This window comes from Amphiura filiformis, chromosome 10, assembly GCF_039555335.1.
Source record: "Amphiura filiformis chromosome 10, Afil_fr2py, whole genome shotgun sequence".
In the NCBI taxonomy this organism is placed as follows: Eukaryota; Metazoa; Echinodermata; class Ophiuroidea; order Amphilepidida; family Amphiuridae; genus Amphiura; species Amphiura filiformis.
Genome location: NC_092637.1, coordinates 10,756,812 through 10,779,989, shown reverse-complemented (window position 1 = coordinate 10,779,989; position 23,178 = coordinate 10,756,812). Strand labels below are relative to the sequence as shown.

The 23,178-nt window shown below is 34.1% G+C and overlaps 1 protein-coding gene across 2 annotated transcripts in view; it reads left to right on the top strand.

Moving 5' to 3' along the window:
* The first annotated feature begins 237 nt into the window (after positions 1 to 237).
* The window catches only part of LOC140162487 (uncharacterized), a 142,071-nt gene continuing 119,130 nt past the window's right edge, over positions 238 to 23,178 (top strand). Inside the window, exons 1-15 of one of the 2 annotated variants that reach the window (XM_072185727.1) lie at positions 238 to 357; positions 2,159 to 2,281; positions 3,206 to 3,475; positions 5,693 to 5,815; positions 6,196 to 6,318; positions 7,579 to 7,698; positions 8,270 to 8,392; positions 9,550 to 9,672; positions 10,120 to 10,242; positions 10,531 to 10,653; positions 11,119 to 11,241; positions 11,966 to 12,088; positions 15,642 to 15,743; positions 18,500 to 18,724; positions 22,857 to 22,970. In XM_072185727.1, the coding sequence (XP_072041828.1) occupies positions 249 to 357; positions 2,159 to 2,281; positions 3,206 to 3,475; positions 5,693 to 5,815; positions 6,196 to 6,318; positions 7,579 to 7,698; positions 8,270 to 8,392; positions 9,550 to 9,672; positions 10,120 to 10,242; positions 10,531 to 10,653; positions 11,119 to 11,241; positions 11,966 to 12,088; positions 15,642 to 15,743; positions 18,500 to 18,724; positions 22,857 to 22,970 (2,047 nt within the window). In that variant the 5' untranslated portion in view covers positions 238 to 248. The remainder of the gene's footprint in view (positions 358 to 2,158; positions 2,282 to 3,205; positions 3,476 to 5,692; positions 5,816 to 6,195; positions 6,319 to 7,578; positions 7,699 to 8,269; positions 8,393 to 9,549; positions 9,673 to 10,119; positions 10,243 to 10,530; positions 10,654 to 11,118; positions 11,242 to 11,965; positions 12,089 to 15,641; positions 15,744 to 18,499; positions 18,725 to 22,856; positions 22,971 to 23,178) is intronic. The other variant, XM_072185728.1, reaches the window with a different exon arrangement.

The following is a 23,178-nucleotide window of genomic DNA, read 5'->3' as shown; positions in this document are numbered from 1 at the left end:
TTTATTGTCTATTTTAATATTTTAGGTGATATTTATGACAATTTGTTATCGTTATCAAAATTGTCACCAGCAGTGTGAATATTATATGGATCTTATTGTAGTGGTACAAAGTATGTAAATGAGTTAATATTGAAGAGCCAAAATGATAAATTAACTTTCAGAAGGATGTAACTAAGTATCATAATCCTATGGTAAAAGTGAGTAACTCATTCATACGTTCATTTTGTTTTAGCATAATTCCCATTACGATGGGTGGATTATTACGCTCTATTATACTGGGATTCCTGTTGTCGAGCTCTCAATATTGGCTTCAAGCAGCAGGACAAGGTGGTGATGACCCTCCAGGAACAGCATCAGGTAATTTCTAGGTTTCACCAGATTTTTTGTTACAAATCAAAGGAAATAACTAATCTAATCTAATCTAATCTAATCTGATCTAATCTAATCTAATCTAATCTAATATATTCTAATCTAATCTAATGTATCTAATCTAATCTAGTCGAATCGAATCTTATATAATCTATTTAATCGAATCGAATCTTATGTAACATAATCTAATCTAGTCTAATCTTATCTTATCTTATCTTATCTTATCTTATCTAATCTAATCTAATCTAATCTAATCTAATCTAATCTAATCTAATCTAATCTAATCTAATTTATCTTCTAATCTAAACTTATCTAATTAATCTAATCTAAGTTAGAGATCTTAGGCAGTACTTTAATAAGCAGTATTTGTACGTCTCTGACGCATTATGTCTTATCTTTGATGAAGCTATATCTGAAACAGAGACTGATTAACGTTGACATCTTGTTGTCATCAACGGTGGTATAGAGCCAAGCGGGATGGTGTGTGGGATATCCCCGGTCAATAAAAAAATACAGACATTTACCATTTTGGGAATAAAGTCCCTATATAATCTATTTAATCTCCCTAATAGATTCTTTACAGGTGCACATGGCTATTACAGGGAATTTTTAACGAAAAAAATAAGCACAAAGCGAAACCCATTGATTATTATTTCTGCTCCAACAAATCATCAACAAGTGATATTGAGTTCAAACTTGATATTTAGATTAGATTAGATTAGATTAGAATAGATTAGATTAGATTAAATTAAATTAGATAATATTAGATTAGATAGATTAGATCAGATTAGATTAGATTAGATTAGATTAGATTAGATTAGATTAGATTAGATTAATTAGATAAGTTTAGATTAGAAGATAAATTGTGAACTCATCACTTCCAACATCATGGCTTAAAAGCGTTCTGTTATAACACATGTAATAAAGAAACCTATCTTGGATCAAAACTCCTTGAAAAGTTATCGACCTGTGGCGAATATAACATTCCTGTCCAAAATCGTCGAAAAAGCTTCGACATGTCAGGTAACCGACCATGTTGAGACCAGCCATCTTGGTGAGAAATATCTATATGCATATAGGAGGCACCATAGTATAGAGACTGAACTAAGGTGACGAATGATATTCGGCAGTCTCTGGACAATAGTACGGCCATCTTCATGGTGTTACTTGACATGTCGGCAGCACATTTTGCTTCAAATAATATAGGTTTGGCATACAGGGTGCCCCAGAAAAAAATACCGGGTAAATGAATTCGGACATTTCATTGCAATTCATTCTTCCATGATGATAATCAACTTCGTAAAGGCGAGAAACAATAAATTTTAAAACCCAGGCACCTCAACTTCATTTGAGGATATAATATTACGGAAGAACGATGCGTTTTAAAGCCCTAAGAAATACGGCAAGAATCAATTTGGGTAAACAGGGTGAAAGATAAAAGAATTGTATTTTGCTCGGACTTTTTTATCCGTTTATGTTCATTCCCGTGTTTGGCCAAACAGAGGCATAGCTTCGTTTGCATGGTAACCAGGCAGTAAGACGTAATTATACACATTTTTTTCTCAAACTATGGCTATATAATTTAGTATGGTATGTTTGCTCGTTATATAAGCCCCCCCTCCCCCCATTAAGTCATGTCTATAACCCTCTCCTCAAGAGCACGCTACCATGAGATGGAACGTTTACCTTCAGCAGTGGGATACCAATGAATCTGAAGAATTATGAGGGAACATGACCCACCTAACTGTCATGTCAGTTGACAATATCAATGTGTATGGTTTATGTACAGACGAAGATGAATGTTCAAGTAATACAGACAATTGCCATACCAACGCGACATGTACCAATACCGTTGGCTCATTCACATGTGCTTGTAACACTGGATATATTGGCGATGGTATCAACTGTAATGGTAAGTAAACTATGATTCAAATTGAATTGAAACTATTTCACTTGGCCATAAGGCCGTATAAAATTAATGTTTTGGTTCTCATCCCCTCCCTCCTCAATTTCTGGGATTTGTCAGATATATATATTTTTTTTTTAGATTTTTCAATTATTCTAGATTTTGGAATGATTTATAAATTTTTCATACATATAAATAAGTTTATTAGAGAACAAGGATCACTTTTTGTGGTACTCTAGGGGGTTTATCCCTCAGAATCTCACATTTGAAAAAAAAAAAGTGCCTCTTCGTTTCCTCAAGCACTGTTGGAAAAGACCAAAAACTACTGACAATGCTGATTTTACATTGAAAAAAAAAACAAAACAAAAAACACCTCCCTCCCTCATCAATTCATGAAAATCCTCTGGACGAGAACCAAAATATTAATTTTATATGGCCTAAACTGTAACAAGAAGAGTCTTTATAAAAGACACAGTTCACGGATCAGGTTCATAGTAATTTGTGTTAAATTGCCATTTTCAAATCTAATCTATTCTTCACTGATTTTACAATAAATAAGTGATTTGAAGCATAGTGATACGTTAGTACCTGAAATCGACTTCAGGTAGTAACGTTGCGGACCAGCCTGTGTAAGACAAAGTGCTTAGTTGGTGCTAAGGTTTTATCGAAGCACAGTGTGTCCGAACTTAATCGAGCATTAGAGTTTAACTAACTAGTTTGACGATAAAAAAGTAGTGATATAGCATAGCTAAATTCTTTACCTATAGATTACAATGACTCAGTTACCATGGTTACTAGCCTCAAGGATTGAGTTCAACACCCTTGTCAACCAATGTCTAATACCATGTGGTATTAGGATAGACCCTCTAGATCACTGTTAGAGGGGTAGTGGGCTCAAAAAAAATTTCGTTTATCGTTTCTCTTTTTTAGATAACTATGTCTGTGAAAGTAGAACCTTTCACCTTGAATGTCCCGCTGGTCAAAGGATTTTTGTTTCTTATGCATTATATGGCCGTCAAGCATCCGATGTGTGTACCGATGGACCCATCCGAACAGTTAACTGTGCTGCCGACAATTCACTGGATGTTGTTCAACGATGCGAGGGGCTCACAAAATGTGACATCCACGCACACAATGATGTATTTGGTGATCCTTGTCGAGGGACTTTCAAATATCTGGAGATAGAATATTTATGTGAAGGTAAGTCAACTAATGTGGAGCTTTGATGAGAAGATGCCCTATCGTTAGTTCCAAATACAGGCTGAGTCAAAAAGAAGTAAACTCTTGTTTGAGGGGCTGTAACTCGAGATCTACAAGGAATCTGCTAAAAATAAAAAATACCACTGGAAAGAGCAAATTCTACACGTCTATATAAAAAGAAGAATTGTTGCAATTGCTCCCAGCAAACTAAAGTTATACTCATTTGAATACAACCACCCATTTTTGTAGCTGCACACGGCTGATTGATTTTCATACATTTCAATTTCGACGAATCAGCAAAGTGCTAACAGGATATATTGTTGAAAAGACAACTTTTGCTTTTAATTAATATTCAACAAAGTCCACGATGGTACTATAGTTTGTAGGGATACCAATTCAAGTCTTTACGAACGATCCGGCAGAAGCTTGATTGGGAATGCTAGGTAAAGGATTGAGCTGATCTTTGGTCTTGCTGTAACGCATGTCTAACTCTAGCAATGTTCACTTGTGATCTAGGAGTTCGTGGTCTGCCTGTTCCGTCTGTCTGTTCCTTATTGTCCCATGCACATTGAGCTTGTTTACATTCTTATATACTGCTCCCTTACATAAAACCCGGTTAGCTGTAGGAAATTGGAGACGAAAAAGACTCTGAACTTCAGTGGGAGTCTTAGTTTCACGATACTTCTTCGACAGAAGCTTGCGCTCCCGTGCGGTACTTTGTGGTGCCATGTTGTCATTTGGCCCGTTTTATTAAAATGTAGTGCAATTGGATAAAATTCATATTGAAAAGAGCCCTTTAACATGTAGGAATAGTATTTGCATTTGAATATCGCGCCTTACGAAACAATATAATAGGTATAGGCCTCTACTTGGAAAGTGAAACCGTGTGCAGCTACAAAAATGGGTAGTTGTATTCGAATGAGTATAACTTGAGTTTGCTGTGAGCAATTGCAACAATTCTTTTTTTATTTAGACAAGTAGGATTTGCTCTTTTCAGTGATATTTTCATTTTTAGCAGATTCGTTACAGATTTCTAGTTACAGCCCCTCAAACATGAGTTTACTTCTTTTTGACTCAGCATGTAGGGTGTCAAATATAATTAGTACCCAACCACTGGACACTTTAATTGGTATAATTATGTAGTCTTTTTCTTAAACGCCTTTATGATAAGATGGATAAGATGAATGATTGAGTGAGTGAATGAGTGATTGAGTGAATGAATGAATGAATGAATGAATGAATGAATGAATGAATGAATGAATGAATGAATGAATGAAAGAATGACTCATTATATTACATAATTCCAAAATGATATATTCATAATTTAACGCTAGTCAATAAATACATTAGAAAAAGTACCTTAAAAGTTGCACTTTCTGTAATTAGAGAGGTTGCGATGTTCCATATGCAGCACGTGGACTGTACGTTTTAACGTTCGTTTTTACTTGATTTTGATTAAAAACCAAGGGTAACATGCTGCTTCAACTTGATTTGCCTAAAAATATATATTTTGGTAGATTAAGGATCATTGCATCCATATATCATGACTTTACTTCCTCAAAATGAGACTTTTTCGTCCTGAATATTGGGCGCGTTGCAAGAACTTCGACATGAGGTAAAATCTGCATATTTCAACTTGGCTTTATTCCACGTCCAAAATATGATATCGCAATGTCATTTTTCTACGCAAAGTATCACACGCATTTGAATGGGCAATCTCTGCGTATGGACATCGCGTATAAATGTAGTCAATGTAGTTTTAACACATCGCTGTAACTTTATTACAATGTTTTGTTACAAACAAAAAGAATCATAATAATAATTAGACTTCCCTTCGTATGTTTATTATTCTTGACTGTCTTTAACATATTGCAAAATGGACAAATGTTGTGCATTTTCAATGATATATTTACGTTGATTTCGGACGTGGAAAATCTTCAAAACTTTTCTAGCAGCCATACAATGTATATAAAACCGTGACACTCGATAGGTCATATCTCTGGAATGGAACGTCTGATTTAGATTATTTAAACGCCAAAATGATGCGATTTACTATGATATAGCATTTAATAGCAGCGCAACATCTAGTATTATGTGTTTCATTGTAAATCATTTCTAAATATTTAGAAGATATTCCCAGGAATGTGGCCTGCTTCGCATTATTTATTTAGTGATAGTAAAACATGGTTTTAATAATATTTTATGATATTTTAACAGATATCAATGAGTGTACAAATAGCGAACACAACTGTCATGTCGATGCTACATGTACCAATACCATTGGTTCTTTCTCATGTGCATGCAATAATGGGTATAGCGGAGATGGTGCTGCGTGTATTGGTAGGTGAAAATGAACCAAAGCAAAAATAATAAAAATAAACAAAATGTCTTGAACATTTAATACAACCCACCAGTTTATTTGACCCAAACTGATTTGCAGAATGTCGAACACAACTGTTATATCAATTCTATATTTACCAATATCATCAGTACCTTTTCATGTGCATATTACGTAAGAGTGTGTAGCGGAGATGGTACTGAATTAATACTAAATATAAAACACGCCTATTTTGACGGACCCACTGATATTTAGGGTTACTATAAAACCGGTGCAATTTTCTATCGTATAGCATCTAATAGGAGTCCGACATCTATGTATTATGTGTGTCATTCTAAATCATTTCGATGAAATATAATTATATATTATGTTATTTTAACAGACACCAATGAGTGTATAAATGGTGAACACAACTGTCATAATGATGCTACATGTACCAATACCAATGGTTCTTTCTCATGTGCATGCAATGATGGATATAGCGGAGATGGTGCTGTGTGTGATGGTAGGTGAAAATGAATCAAAGCAAAACAATATTAATAAAAAAAATTAAAAAAAACATCTTCAATATTCACTGAAGACGTCATATGATTGACGTGAGGGATATCCCGATTGTAGACAAGATATCATCACAGCATCACCATCTGCTGAAGACGCTACAAGTTGACACTTGTTGCAATTTTTTTGTGCGTATTTCTCCTGAAAAAGGAGAAATTGTGTGGGTAAAGTTCAGCCTCGTACGTGTTCTTCCCCCGTTTGAAGCGTACGTGTTCTTCCCCCGTTTGACTGATGACGTAGGTAAATGAAGCGGGCACTTTATCGTGCTCTCATCATACAATTACAATCACTTTGACACGTGTGTGAGTTGTACTATCACTTACCATAACAATGCTGCATAACAATATGCACAGTATTGTTCTCTTTCGGGAACAAAGCCCACACAGTAATTGTTACTATACGTTTGCTTTGTAATATTTCATCCAACTGAAACTATAGCAGTGCAGTATACAGGGAAATCAGATACATGAGTCTGTGGTTTATATGGTAGTCTCAGATGAAATTCTAAGCACAAATTATGTATTTATTTTTAGGCCTAATATTTCTCATGATATTGATATATACATATGAATTGTAATATCACAATTGTCCAATATATAAAAAAAGAAGCGGCTGATTTTATCCATATGTTTAAAAAGCCATGAAATTTGTAATACTTAATTTGGAATTTTTTTTCTGCGAACAACAACAGTATACGTTCTGTCCATTGAGAGCGTTTATAGTCCCTTTTCTCACAGCGGGCACATCTCATTTCATGACGTCGCCGTTTTTCTAGGCCAAACCTGTCTCGTTCGAAGGAACTAACCGCTTAAGTTGGTTTTTAGGGAATATTCATTCATTCATTCATTCATTCAAATCAATTTTAAACGCCTTATTTTCTCAAAAAAGGAGTCATTTTCATTGTCCTCATAATATTAGCTTGCCAATGATATGATGTTGTTTTTGCTAGAGACCTGGCCTTTCAAAATATATTGAATTACAATTAATATGTACTATTTCGCTTTATTATAATGCCAACGATTAGGAGATTCACAATCATGTAGCAGCTACTACGAGAACGATACGTAGGTATTCAATATTTTGTTTCGTTTCAAATAATTACAAAATGGTTGGAAGTTTTGTCTAGAAAGGAGTACTGCTCCATCCCAGTTCTTTGGTGAAATTAAACTACTTTTCAATTTGATTTATGATATCGAAATCTTAACAGATATAAATGAGTGCACTGGTGAGCACAACTGTCATGACGATGCTACATGTACTAATACTATTGGTTCCTTCTCATGTGCATGCAATAATGGGTATAGGGGAGACGGTACTGCATGTGTTGGTAGGTAAAACTTAATCAAAACTAACAGACATATCTCTAGTTTGAACATTCAAAAAATCTAAGCCACTAATTTATTTAACTCATAGTGATTTGTAGTATGGTCCCCACTTTAGGGTGGTGTTGTTTCATTTTGAAGTAAAAAAATGAATTATTTGTAAGAAGTAAAGAGCTTTACTCAGTTTTAATACTATCAAATCTGTAGCAAGCCTAGAAAGTTCGCCTTCATTTAATTGGACAACAATTTAATAATGTTTTGAGGTATTAAATTAAAAAAGATATTAAGTAAATGAAGAAGCAGGGTGGTGCAATTGAACATTAAATGTAAGCCACCGGTGTATTTAACCCAAACTGATATTTAGGTTACATATAAATATGAGATTACAATAATCTAGCAGCTAATACGAACATGATACCATGTCTGAATGTTTAAAGATATATCTAGAAAAGTTCTCGAATTTCTTTTGTTTCAAATCAATTCATAATGGTTGGTAGTTATGCCGAGAAAGGGACTGTTTAATCCCAGTTGGTGAAACTAAACTACATTACAAGTTTAATTTTTATATTTTAACAGATATTGATGAGTGCACAAATGGCGAAGACAACTGTCATAGCGATGCTACGTGTACGAATACCATTGGTTCCTTCTCATGCGCATGCAATAGTGGGTATAACGGAGATGGTACTACATGTGTCGGTAGGTAGAACTAAATTAAAGCTAACAACTTAACTATTTTGAACATTGAATCTAAGCACCAGTTTATTTAGCCAAAACTGGTTTTTATTATGGGAATCATTTCTCGATTAGATTAATGGTCGACACATTTGGTAGTAAAGTAGCAGTTGTAGCTGGAGGATGGTGGGTTTTAGTTCTGGATCAGATTTTGATTAAATATTTAGGGTTACTTTATATCAGAGAATGGAAAAACAGTTTGAACATGTACAAAAAATCGGGGTTTTCTGAATTAGTTTATTGTGCCACTTAGTATTAGTATAAAATACGTGTTGAATATACTTTACCGTTATAACAAAGTCTGCACAAGAAGTAACGTAGCTGTTATAAATACGCCTATAGCTTCAGAACTAATAATTGTTTCCACAATATTTCTATATAGAAAGATTGATGATTCATTTACGCGCAATGTGATACCCCATTTGTCAAATGTCGTTCAATATTAAAGAAAAATACCCGAAATTAAAAGTAGCAGTTTACAGCGATCAATGGTTATTACGCAAGCATTGTGGCACGTAAACCCTCCATTTATTTTCGCGCTGACTTCAAATCAATACAAATAGCTGCAACTTAAAAATTCGGATATTTTTCTTTAAAAACACTGCTCTGTTGTTTAATCTCTGCGTATGGACATCGCGTATAAATGTAGTCATTTTTTAACACATCGCTGTACCTTTATTACAATGATTTGTTACAAACAAAAAGAATCATAATAATAATTAGACTTCCCTTCGTATGTTTATTATTCTTGACTGTCTTTAACATAATGCAAAAATGGACAAATGTTGTGCATTTTCAATGATATCTTTACGTTGATTTCGGACGTGGAAAATCTGCAAAACTTTTCTAGCAGCCATACAATGTATATAAAACCGTGACACTCGATAGGTCATATCTCTGGAATGGAACGTCTGATTTAGATTATTTAAACGCCAAAATGATACGATATACTATATAATATATAGCATTTAATAGCAGCGCAACATCTAGTATTATGTGTTTCATTGTAAATCATTTCTAAATATTTAGAAGATATTCCCAGGAATGTGGCCTGCTTCGCATTATTTATTTAGTGATAGTAAAACATCGTTTTAATAATATTTTATGATATTTTTTGACAGATGTCAATGAGTGTACAAATAGCGAACACAACTGTCATGTCGATGCTACATGTACCAATATCATTGGTTCTTTCTCATGTGCATGCAATAATGGGTATAGCGGAGATGGTGCTGCGTGTATTGGTAGGTGAAAATGAACCAAAGCAAAAATAATAAAAATAAACAAATGTCTTGAACATTTAATATAACCCACCAGTTTATTTGACCCAAACTGATTTGCAGAATGTCGAACACAACTGTTATATCAATTCTATATTTACCAATATCATCAGTACCTTTTCATGTGCATATTACGTAAGAGTGTGTAGCGGAGATGGTACTGAATTAATACTAAATATAAAACACGCCTATTTTGACGGACCCACTGATATTTAGGGTTACTATAAAATTGGTGCAATTTTCTATCGTATAGCATTTAATAGGAGCCCGACATCTAGGTATTACGTGTTTCATTCTAAATCATATCTAAATATTTAAAAGATATGCCCAGGAAAGTGGGCTGCTTCGCATTATTTATTTAGTGATAGTAAAAACTGTTTCGATGATATATATTTTATGATATTTTAACAGACACCAATGAGTGTACAAATGGTGAACACAACTGTCATAATGATGCTACATGCACCAATACCATTGGTTCTTTCTCATGTGCATGCAATAATGGGTATAGCGGAGATGGTGCTGCGTGTGATGGTAGGTGAAAATGAATCAAAGCAAAGCAATATTAATAACAAAAATAAACAAAATATCTTGAATATTCACTGAAGACGTCATATGATTGACGTGAGGGATATCCCGATTGTAGACAAGATATCATCACAGCATCACCATCTGCTGAAGACGCTAGTCGAACTAGTGAAAACGTTCCAGGTGAGCGAAAAATAATGTAGTGTTGAAGTTAAACTCTTTAATCATTTTATCTACCACTAAGTATGAATATCCACTCGTAGATTTTAATGATGTTTTATGATATTTTAACAGATGTCAATGAGTGTACAAATGGCGAAGACAACTGTCATGTCAATGCTACATGTACCAATACCATTGGTTCTTTCTCATGTGCATGCAATAATGGGTATAGCAAAGATGGTGCTGCGTGTATTGGTAAGTAAAAATGAATCAATGCAAAATAGTAAAAATAAACAAAATGTATTGAACATTTAATATAACCCACCAGTTTATTTGACCTAAACTGATTTGCATAAATGTCGAACACAACTGTAATATCAATTCTATATTTACTAGTATCATCAGTACCTTCTCATGTGCATACTTACGTAAGTATGTGTAGCGGAGATGGTACTGAATTTAAAATAAATATAAAACACGCCTATTTTGACGGAGCCACTAGTTTATTTAATTCAAACTGATATTTATGGATAATATTAAAACGATGCGATTTTCTATCGTATAGCATCTAATAAGAGCACGGCATCTTGGTATTATGTGTTTCACTGTAAATCATTTCTAAATATTTAGAAGATATTCGCCAAAAAGTGGGCTGCTTCGCATTATTTATTTAGTGATAGCTAAACATGGATTTATTAATATTTTTTGATATTTTAACAGATATCAATGAGTGTACAAATGGCGAACACAACTGTCATGACGATGCTACATGTACTAATACCATTGGTTCTTTCTCATGTACATGCAAAAGTGGGTACAGCGGAGATGGTGCTGCGTGTATTGGTAGGTGGAAATTAATCAAAGCTAAAAAATACATCTAAACTAAACAATAAATCTAAGCCAACAGCTTGTTTGCCCCAAATGGATTTCCTGCATAGGCATCATTTGTCGAATACTTAATTTTATGGTAAAACTCAATCAAAACTAACAGACATATCTCTAGTTTGAACATTTAAAAAATCTAAGCCCCTAATTTATTTAACTCGTAGTGATTTGTAGTATGGTCCCCACTTTAGGGTGGTGTTGTTTCATTTTGAAGTAAAAAAAAATGAATTATTTGTAAGAAGTAAAGAGCTGTACTCAGTTTCAATACTATCAAATCTGTAGCAAGTCTAGAAAGTTCGCCTTCATTTAATTGGACAACAATTTAATAATGTTTTGAGGTATTAAATTAAAAAAGTTATAAGTAAATGAAGAAGCAGGGTGGTGCAATTGAACATTACATGTAAGCCACCGGTGTATTTAACCCAAACTGATATTTAGGTTACATATAAAATTGAGATTATAATCATCTAGCAGCTAATACGAACATGATACCTTGGTATTCTCAATTGTGTTTCATTTTAGATCATGTCTGAATGTTTAAATATATATCTAGAAAAGTTCTCGAATTTCTTTTGTTTCAAATTAACTCATAATGGTTCGTAGTTATGCCGAGAAAGGGACTGTTTAATCCCAGTTGGTGAAACTAAACTACATTACAAGTTTAATTATAATATTTTAACAGATCTTGATGAGTGCACAAATGGCGAACACAACTGTCATAGCGATGCTACATGTACGAATACCATTGGTTTCTTCTCATGCGCATGCAATAGTGGGTACAGCGGAGATGGTACTACATGTGTCGGTAGGTAAAACTAAATTAAAGCTAACAACTTAACTACTGTAAAACACTTAAATTTTGCGGGTACTTTATTTCGCGAATTGAGAAAAAGCAGGATTTTTGGAGGGTTTTAAAGTCACGAATCCAGAAGATTTACTGTTAGTTTCAATGTAAACTTTATATTTCGAGGGGGATTTAATGTCGCGAGTTTCAGGTCCTCGCGAAATTAAATACCTCGCGAATTTAAGTGTTTTGCAGTATTTTGAACATTGAATCTAAGCACCAGTTTATTTAGCCAAAACTGGTTTTTATTATGGGAATCATTTCTCGATTAGATTAATGGTCGACACATTTGGTAGTAGAGTAGTAGTTGTAGCTGGAGGGTGGTGGGTTTTAGTTCTGGATTAGATTTTGATTAAATATGTAGGGTTTTAATTACCTATCAGAGAATGGAAATTTTTTTTGAACAAATACAAAAAAATCGGAGTTTTCTGAATGAGTTTATTGTACAACTTAGTAATAGTATAAAATATGTGTTGAATATACTTTACCGCAGCTGTTATAAATACGCCTATAGCTTCAGTACGGTGTACCATCTCCGCCAATTCCCCTTTTTATCCTTTTTTTTATCTGATTCCCCGACTTCTTTTAATTCCCCATTTTTTTATTTGATTCCCCGATTTTTTTAAATTCCTTTTTTAATTTCCCCTTTTTAATTTCCCTTTTTTAATTTCCCTTTTTAAATGTCCCTTTTTAATTTCCCTTTTTAATTTCTTTTTTTAATTTCCTTTTTTAATTTCCTTTTTTAATTTCCTTTTTTAATTCACCTTTTTTTTAATTTCCCTTTTTTAATTTTCCTTTTTTAAATTTCCTTTTTTAATTTCCCTTTTTTAATTTCCTTTTTTAATTTCCCTTTTTTAATTTGCTTTTTTTAATTTCCCTTTTTTAACTTCCTTTTTTAATTTTTAATTTCCTTTTTAATTTCCCCTTTTTTGCATCCCCGTTTTCCCCAATAGTATAGTAGGCCTACTTGGTAACATGCTAAAAAGAAAAACACGGAATCATCGTTCATAGCCTCTATTGCAGTCCAATATGGTGTGAGTAATCTGTACATTGTATATCGGATAAGATGATATGATGAACACGTGCATGACAATGGCGACAAACGTTGACTTCGAGGGTATTGCTCGCGGGATTTGCTTGAAACACCCATGCGATTTTGCTTGAATTGATATTATTTTTTTTTAAATAATACTTTATTGTTTTTATACTTACTTTCACCAATTTTAAGCCAAATCAGATGAAGTTTAAAATGTAGCTCCTGGATGACCTTTGACCTCGGATGACCTCAATTTTAAGTTTTACGTGTTCCCCTCATATCAAGGATTCCACCCACCAAGTTTGAGCCCGATCGGACAAAGCTTGAAATTTGACCCCTCCGTAATGACCTTTGACCTCGCTTGACCTCAATTTTATTTCGGGCATATATTCCCCTCGTATCAAGAATTCCACCCACCAAATTTGAGCCCGATCGGACAAAGTTTGAAATTTGACCCCTCCGTAATGACCTTTGACCTTGGTTGACCTCGATTTTATTTCGCGCATTATATTCCCCTTGTATCAAGGATGCCACCCACCAAATTTGGGCCCGATCGGACAAAGTTAAAATTTTTGATGAATATGCATTTTTTGGCGAAATAATTTCCCCTTTTTTAATTTCTCCTTTATTTTTTTGATTTCCCCTTTTTTTTAATTTCCCCGATATTTTTTAGTCAAGGCTTCGTCCGTACTTTATATTTGAACACAGCTGGCCAACATGGATAGCGCTCGCATAGCTTTCTATTTTTTTATATCTTGGCCTATAGTGAAGACAAAAAAAATCCAAACCTAGTAAAACAATCTGAATCCAATAGAGTGGTCACGAGGCTTATATTAAAGAAGGCCTAATTTGAATTAGATAATAATTATTAATAATATATTAAATATTTATACCCTTCCACTGTATAAGTCTTTATTCGGCCTATAGCTAAAGCCACGATTTCTCCGTGTTCATGGTGTTACAAAATCTAAAATCCGTGTTGCAACAATTGGACGATTTTTAAACATAGTTACATTTTTAGCAGTTCTAAAATATATATGCAGTTCATTCCATAGATGTGGAACTGCAATTTCAAATGACTCATGTGCTCTTATTTTGTTTCTTGAAGAAGTTGCATGTTTCCAGATCGAAGAGTACGAGTGGGAACATAATTTGAAAGAAGTTCAGATAAATATGACGGAGCAATGGGCCTATCATTATTACATTTATATACAATCAACACAAGTTAAACAACAATTCATTGGACGACAGGAAGCCAATGCAGTTCCTTACCAGTGTGTTATTACTTTGTGAGAAAAATGCAAAAATAGTCACATAGGCCTAACAGTCATAAAATAGCTCTATTAAATAGTTATTATCTAATTCGTGCGATTCTCCAACGTTTACTCTGATCATCAGGAACCAACGGACAGTTGTCGCATTTCTGTAGGATTATTGGTTAAAGAGATATAGACACTTTTTGTACTTTTGTGAACTTTGCTCTCTTTTTAACCAATCATCATAGAGAATCGTGTGATATGTCACTTTGTTCTACTTTGTGCATTTAACCCTCTATCTTTTTAACCAAATATACCACAGAGTCGTGCGATATGTCAAACTTTTCTTCTGGTCATAAGGAACAAAAAGGTCTGTGCTCTCATCTCTGTAGGATCTTTTGTTTTTGAGATATAGTCACTTTTTCTACTTTGTGCATTTAACCCTCTATCTTGTTAACCAAATACCACAGAGTCGTGCGATATGTCAAACTTTTCTTCTGGTCATAAGGAACAAAAAGTCAGTGGTCGCATATCTGTAGGATCATTGGTTAATGAGATATAGTCACTTTTTTCTACTTTGTGCAATTAACCCTCTATATTTTTAACCAAATATACCACAGAGTCGTGCGATATGTCAAACTTTTCCTCTGGTCATAAGGAACAAAAAAGTCAGTGGTCGCATTTCTGTAGGATCATTGGTTAATGAGATATAGTCACTTTTTCTACTTTGTACATTTAACCCTATATCTTGTTAACCAAATATACCACAGGGTCGTGCGATATGTCAAACTTTTCCTCTTTTCCTCTGGTCATAAGGAGCAAAAAAGTCAGCGGTCGCGCATCTATACGATCATTGGTTAATGAGATATAGTTGCTTTTTTGTACTTTGTGCACTTAACCCTCTATCTTTTTAACCAAATATCCCAGAGTCGTGCGATATGTCAAACTTTACCTCTGGTACGTGAAGACGGCCCGATTGGCGCGAGGTTCATATTGGTGGGTATGCACCAAATATGTATCTTGTTACATTAGAAAAGTAAATAAGGTATAAATTCATAATACTGTTAGCAAAACCAAACGTTCTAAAGAACACGTTTAAATGTCATGTGATATAAAATCATAAAACGTTTGGAAACAAGATGTTCATTTGTGGTTTGACTATTTGCTCCTGAGTTGTGTGCAAAAGTAATATTCACTTTTCTTTCATCTAACTTAATTGTAGTGACTGGTAGCACATTGGAGTGCAAGAATGGTAGAATTGTGAATGGTGTGTGCATTTGTAAACGTGGATTTGCTGGTGACGACTGCAGTGTCGAAGACGGAAGTATGTATAGCAAAAGTGGTGTCTTAACCCCATGAGAACTACCTGTCGATTGGCCAAAATGAATTATTGTGTCCAATTTTTAACCAATCAAGGAGGGTATTAGTAAGATCATCTGCAAATGTCTTAAAAAGTGGGGGTTGTACACCCCTACAAAAATGGCGTGTTTTCCCACGGAAAGAGTGAGGAGATTGCTGAGGAAATAAGTGGTATTTAAACTCGATATTTCGGTTATAGGCACCAGAAACAAATTTGTTCGATCTTTGGATCGACCGTCGATGCGGATTCGAAGCTTGTTCACGGTTGTTTGATGTATATAGAATTGGCTTCATTATTAACTAAATACAAACTATAGATGGCGCTATTTATCCTAAATCATATTATATTAATTTGAAAGGTTAGGTGATCAATACTGCCTTTAAAACAGATGGAATAGGTGAAACAAGCAGCAAAGAAATTTTATAAACATATTTCATCAAAAAATAATATAAATTGTATGTATTAAAAGCTTGAAAGAGTAATTTTCAGTAACTAAATAGCGCCACCAATTTTGTCATAAATAGATACATTTTATATCCAAAAAGCTTTAAAAAATGCTGTAAAAGTGAATAATTTGGTAAAAGAGGGCAAATTTAAAGTTGAAAATGATTCAAAAGCATCTGTATACATTAGCATGATATCGCTTTTAGCTGTTTAAGCCTAAAATTGGGTTGTACATGATGTTTTGTTTGAAAAACTAATAAATGATCACATCAAACAGCCGTGTGTTATCAATGAACTAACAACGTATTATGTAGAATTAATGCTGAATTTATTTTAGCCATTGTCAATGCAGGCAAATATTCATATGTTATCACAATTAACAATAGTCTTTTAATTGATTTCATGAATAATAAGATTATTATGGTCGATCGAAACATCGAACTAATTTTTTTTCTTTTGTTTCATATTAAGCCGTAATTCCGGTGAAGATCGATTTTTAAAAATATTATGTAAAAACAAAAATCTGCGATCCGATCCTTGGTCCAATTCCTGGATAGTAAATAAATTTTGTCACTAGCTGATATTTACGTATGCGGAGATTTGTGTTAAAAGCCACTTCTCAAGCCACTTATGGCGTTTTCTTCGGATGGGGGTGGGGGATTTCCAAATATAGATGACGGTGACCGGAGTCAATTTTTTTATGTCCCCCTTTCGTGGCTAAAAAATTTTACGATCCCCCCTATCTTGGGACGAAAATGTTTTTAACCCCCCCCCCCCTTCCTTTCCTCCTACAGCTATAGATTGTATGCAAATTTTGATTGTGAAATATAAAAATTACTAATGCGCGCGCAGCGCGCGAAAATTTTGCGTCACCAACCATTGAAAATTATATTACCCCCCCCTATTTTGGGTGTAAACAATTATAGCTGATATTTATGTATGCGGAGATTTGTGTTAAAAGGCACTTCTCAAGCCACCTAAGGGGACTAGCGTTTTCTGCGGAAGGGGGTGGGGGATTCCCAAATATATATGTCGGTGACCGGAGTCAATTTATTATGACCCCCTATCGTGGCTAAATTATTTTTACGATGATCCCCTATCTTGGGTCGAAAATATTTTTAGCGGGTTCGCCGTCGGACAAGTTTAGAACTGTCAAGCTTTCGTCAGGAGTAGCTCTGACTTCTTCAGGACAAAGTACCTAAGAATGAGACATGTAGACCGCCCCTTGTCTACTGATGAGTCGTTCACTGAAGACTGCCCCTTGTCAACAAAGAACAAGCAGATCTCGCCTATCTGCTAATATTAAGGGTTTTGGTGGCTCTGAAAAGAGCCGTTCACTGAAGACTGCCCCTTGTCTACAGAGAACTAGCAGATCTCGCCTATCTGCTAATATAAAGGTTTTGGTGGCTCTGAAAAGAGCCGTTTGCTGAATACTGCCCCTTGTCTACAGAGACAAGCAGATCTCGCATATCTGCTGAATTTGTAAGTCTTGGTGGCTCTGACTGCCCCTTCTCTGTTGACAAGGGGCAGTCTTCAGTGAACGACTCTTTTCAGAGTCATCAGTAGACAAGGGGCGGTCTACAGGTCTCATTCTTAGGTACTTTGTTCTGAAGAAGTCAGAGCTACTCCTGACGAAAGCTTGACAGTTCTAAACTTGTCCGACGGCGAACCCGCTAAAAAATCCACTAATTGTTATGAATTTCCGTCGTAAAAGCCTATCCCACAATTTAGTGACTTAATCTTCATTTTTAGAGAATTTATAAACGATTATTTTTACACTTTCCCTGGTATTATTGAATATACATTTAACTGATGAGTTTAATCATTATTTAATTGTGCGTTTCTAATACCTCGATCTTTGTGGTGTATTTAAATAAACCGAGGGCTATAACTTGAGCACAATTGAAAAAACTGTTTAAAGTGTGTCGCTGAATTATGCTTCAATTAACCTATATAATACCAATTTAAATTATATGATCAGTAGACAGTATACTGTGGTAATTATATCATGTGCATGACAGAATATTTCGTGTGTGAGTATGGTTTGTACTTGTTTATACTTGCTTTTCTTGTATTTCTTCGTCTGCTTTACTCCTTTATCCCGCCTCCTTTCTACATTCTTCCTCTTGCCAATTGCTCTTCCCTTTTTCCTCTTCGTTTTTGTTTCTTCCTTTTCTCTTTCTTTGTCTAATCTTATTTTGCTCTCCTTTTTATTCTTTGTTATCTTCTTCTTTCTTCCTTTTTTACTATTTCTCAATTATTATTCTCCGGTACAGGTGTGGTAACTAGGGGGAAGTTAAGAGCCACTACGGATTCTAGCATCATATTCTGGGATTGGAAAAAAGAACACAACGCCCTAATCTCGGGATTTACCATCAAATATAAGATAGTCGGGTCTGATGATTGGATGAACACGATTACAGTCAACCCTGATGAGCGAAATGTAACAATAATAGAACTGACACCTAAATCATTCTACAATTTTACAGTGCAAAATAATGGTAAGTTATCCATTTGGGAGTTTTCTTAAAACAAAACCGTTCAAAAGTGTTAAAAAAGTCATCGGATTAATGCTGTTATAGTCCAGTTGTATTAGTAATAGTAGCAGTAGCAGTAGTAGTAGTAGTAGTAGTAGTAGTAGTAGTAGTAGTAGTAGTAGTAGTAGTAGTAGTAGTAGTAGTAGTAGTAGTAGTAGTAGTAGTAGTAGTAGTAGTAGTAGTAGTAGTAGTAGTAGTAGTAGTAGTAGTAGTAGTAGTAGTAGTAGTAGTACTAGTAGTAGTAGTACAAAAAAAGCTCGAATGTAAGTTCATACGTGCTGCTGATAAACAATTTCTAAAAGTTTAAACAGACAACTTTACAGGACTTCTGATGAGGATGTGTAATACACATCGAAAATTCAAGGTTAGTTGAATTTTTGTTCTGCAAGTCAATTTAAATTTTTAGAAATTACAAACAGGAGGAGCATCTTCATGTACTCTAAATTTTCTTCGTTTTTGTACTAAAATAGCACATCATATAAACTGGTTCAAAATGCACCTATGTTTGAAGCACGGCGCCAATACATATAGAGGCTACAAACTTTCTTCATATTCTGTTAAGAGCAAACTAAATTGCTTTCACCTTTTATACTCACAAAAACCTATAATCTATTAAAAGACCATTCTGTCACATTCACTTGGTAAAATTCCTAAAATGATGTCATATTCACTTTACCTCTGTGATTCCCTTAATGGTGCAATACACTGAACAATCTTGAGAACAGGGGATTCCCAACAATACAAAATTAGATACAGATTTACAGATTAGCTTGACCTATTGGTCAAATTTATTGATGTTTAAAAACCCAACAAACAGGTTATTATCAACAAGCACACATACAGAAACATATAATACAAGTGTTTTAAATAAAACAAGTTACAAAAATACTTATGTTATCATGAGCAAAAGAAAAAAATATTAACAAACTAATGAGGTAAACAAGTACTTCCGGGTTTAAATATTTACATATAAAGCGGAAGAGCGGTTGACGTCATCGCGTCATATGACAAGAAAATTAGCATACATATCAAAACAAAAGTTTTACAGAACACACTTCACGTGAAATGAATTACAGGTTTTCATCAATATAGCGCGAACATTAGAAGCTGATCTAACATACTCTGCAACTATTTTAATAATATCAAAGTCACTAGCACACATAATGTTAACAAAATAATCCATGTCAGAGAAATCATCTGTGTCAAGAGCATCATTAATCTGAGAGACGAGAATAAAACGTATATCATTATAATTTATAGGCAGTGCATTTCATGATAAGATGAAACTCATCCTCAACTGCGTTCAGATCACAAATTTGACAAATACGATTTTCAGGTGGTATCCTAGGAGTAACATACCGTTGTTTCTCAATCATGAGCAGGTGAGCACTAACACGAAGTTTACACAATGGTGCTCTAAGATTACGGTTTAACATATGAACATAATTCTCCTGATTGAACTTAGTTTTAAATGTACAATAAGTCCTAAGTTTGGTTTGAATATTTGAGATTTGACAAAACTATTCATTATTATACACGGTAGACAGACATATTTTTCATGACAGATGTTTTGTGTAGAATATTTGGTTTATCCCAAATATCAATATTACCAGTGTAATTGCATATCGCTTTAATTCCATTTGACCATGTAAAATACTTAGCATTCTGAACCAAACGATTATCAATAAGGGCATGAATAACTAGTGAATCAGATCCTTCATGCAATCATCATTTAGTTTCCACCAATATTTTAACGAGAGAGATAACATAAAAATCAAAAGAGGGTGACTTCCTAATTCACCTCGCACTGCATTATTAGTAGTCTTACGGTGGACACCTAAAATTAATTTACAGAATTTAGATATGATTCAATTTGTTTTGCTCAACATGATGCACGAGTGGGGATTCCCCAAATTCTCTCATTAGAAAAGATTTTAATTGTAAACAAAGATAAATAACCAAATTAATTACTCAGGGCGTATCACAATATCGAAGGAATTTTGTTTAGTTTGACCCTTAGGTGAACGATGGGCGCATTCAATTTCCATATTTCCGTTGCCTGATCGTCGATGTCTGCCATCTGACTTTTTAATCTGTTAAGGTTGGCAGATCGCACTATGGCAGATCGTACTACATAATGTAATTTTATGTGTATACTTTTTATTACATGTTGTGTATCTGTATTTATATATTTATGTCCTACTTTTAAGTGTTTCGGGGGCACAACATTTTACAGGCTTCTGCTTCTATATGGCGTCTCCTCCATCGTTTTTATCATGTTTTGTTATTTGTATGTTTTAATTTTGATGGAAATAAATACATGTATGATTGATTGATTGATTGATTGATTAATTAATTGATTGATTGATTGATTGATTGATTGATTGATTGATTGATTGATTGATTGATTACACTATGGAGATGGAATGTTTCCCGCTCGGTATGCTCAAATTGCAAAAACAAGTTTATCTCTATTCGAAGAGAATAATTATTACATTACAAGTTGACACTTGTTGCAATTTTTTATGCGTATTTCTCCTGAAAAAGGAGAAATTGTGTGGGTAAAGTTCAGCCTCGTACGTGTTCTTCCCCCGTTTGAAGCGTACGTGTTCTACCCCCGTTTGGCTGATGACGTAGGTAAATGAACCGGACACTATACCATGCTCTCATCATACAATCACAATCACTTTGACAAGTTTGACATTAGCAACAATGAGTTGTACTATCATTTACCATAACAATGCTGCATAACAATATGCAGACTATTGTTCTCATTTCAGGAAGAAAGCTCACACAGTATTGTTATTATGCGTTTGCTTTGTAATATTTCATCCAACTGAAACTATAATAACTACATGAGTTTGTGGACTTAACACGGTTTATATGCTAGTCTCAGATGAAATTCTAAGCTCAAATTATGTATTTATATTTTAGGCCTAATATTTCTCATGATATTGATATACATATTAATTGTAATATCACAATTTACTAATATATTAAAAAAGAAGCGGCTAATTTTATCCATATGTTTAAAAACCATTAAATTTGTAATACTTAATTTGGAGTTCTTTTCTATGAACAACAACAGTATACGTTCTGTCCATTGACATCGTTTATAGTCCCTTTTCTCAAAGCAGGCACATCTCATTTCATGAAGTCGCCTTTTTGTAGGCCAAATCTGTCTCGTTCGAATGAACTCACCGCCTAAAGTTGGTTTTTGCGGAATATCAATTTCAGACGTCTTATTTTCTCAAAAAAGGAGTCATTTTCATTGTCCTCATAATATTAGCTTGCCAATGATATGATGTTGTTTTTGCAATAGACCTGCCCTTTAATGTAATCCAGTTTCATGACGACGTGCCAATGTGATTAGTTAATGCGACTATATTGTTTTTCTTTTACTCTCTTGTTGAACACTCGTCATATCAGTTCACAGAAAATTCTTGAAATATATTATAAAATGACAAAAAAAAATATAAATAAAATATGTGGTCAAAAGTCCTACTTTAAACATGGTCAGTGTCGTCAAATTTATGCATCATGCTTTTATTACTTATAATCTTTATTCAGGGTAGGCCCGAATCAGCTAACCGCTGGTCTTACCCGGGGCCCTGCAATAATACATATATACAAATTTAAAACAACATATCATAAAATATTTAACTTCAACCACAATATCAACATAACATATCAACTCATATTATAACAACAATATATAATAAACTCAATATATTGAGACAACCTGCATAAGCACCACACAAAATACAAATTAGTGCTGTTTAAAGTGATGTCTCTTATGCATCTCCTTAAAAGAATGCAAATTTAGAGAATTTCTAACACATAGATCAATATGGTTCCATACTTTAACACCACTATAACTAAAAGAATGTTTGAAACACTCGATATCATAACCATTATTGAGTGGTGGAAGAGCTAGCTGACCAGAAGTAGCTTGTCTTGTATTACGATCATGGACATTTGTTATTGATGTTTTTTCTTCAGAAGCAGCAAGATCATTCCAAACCCGTTTGTTTAAAAAATTGTCTTTGCCTTACTTGATGACACTGTTTGAAATATCCGTTATGTCCTTTTGCAGGTCGATGTGAAGGGGGCTACGATGCCTGTTCACGTGGTTCACGTTGCATGGAAGATAGATATTTTTGCGATGGATTTATAGATTGTGAAGACACAAGGAGAGATGAAATATTTTGTGAGTAACATGTTCAACAGTCCATATATGTTTGTAGAAAATAATAAATACGGATATTTTTACAACATCCCATGCATGATTAGGTATCCATTCGTTTTCTCTGCTGAAAAATAACATTGTTTACATTGCTGCACTCCTTAGGAAATAAAGCATAAAGGCTCATGCTTATTTGCGTGGATAAAACCTGATTGATAAAACGCATAAAGTC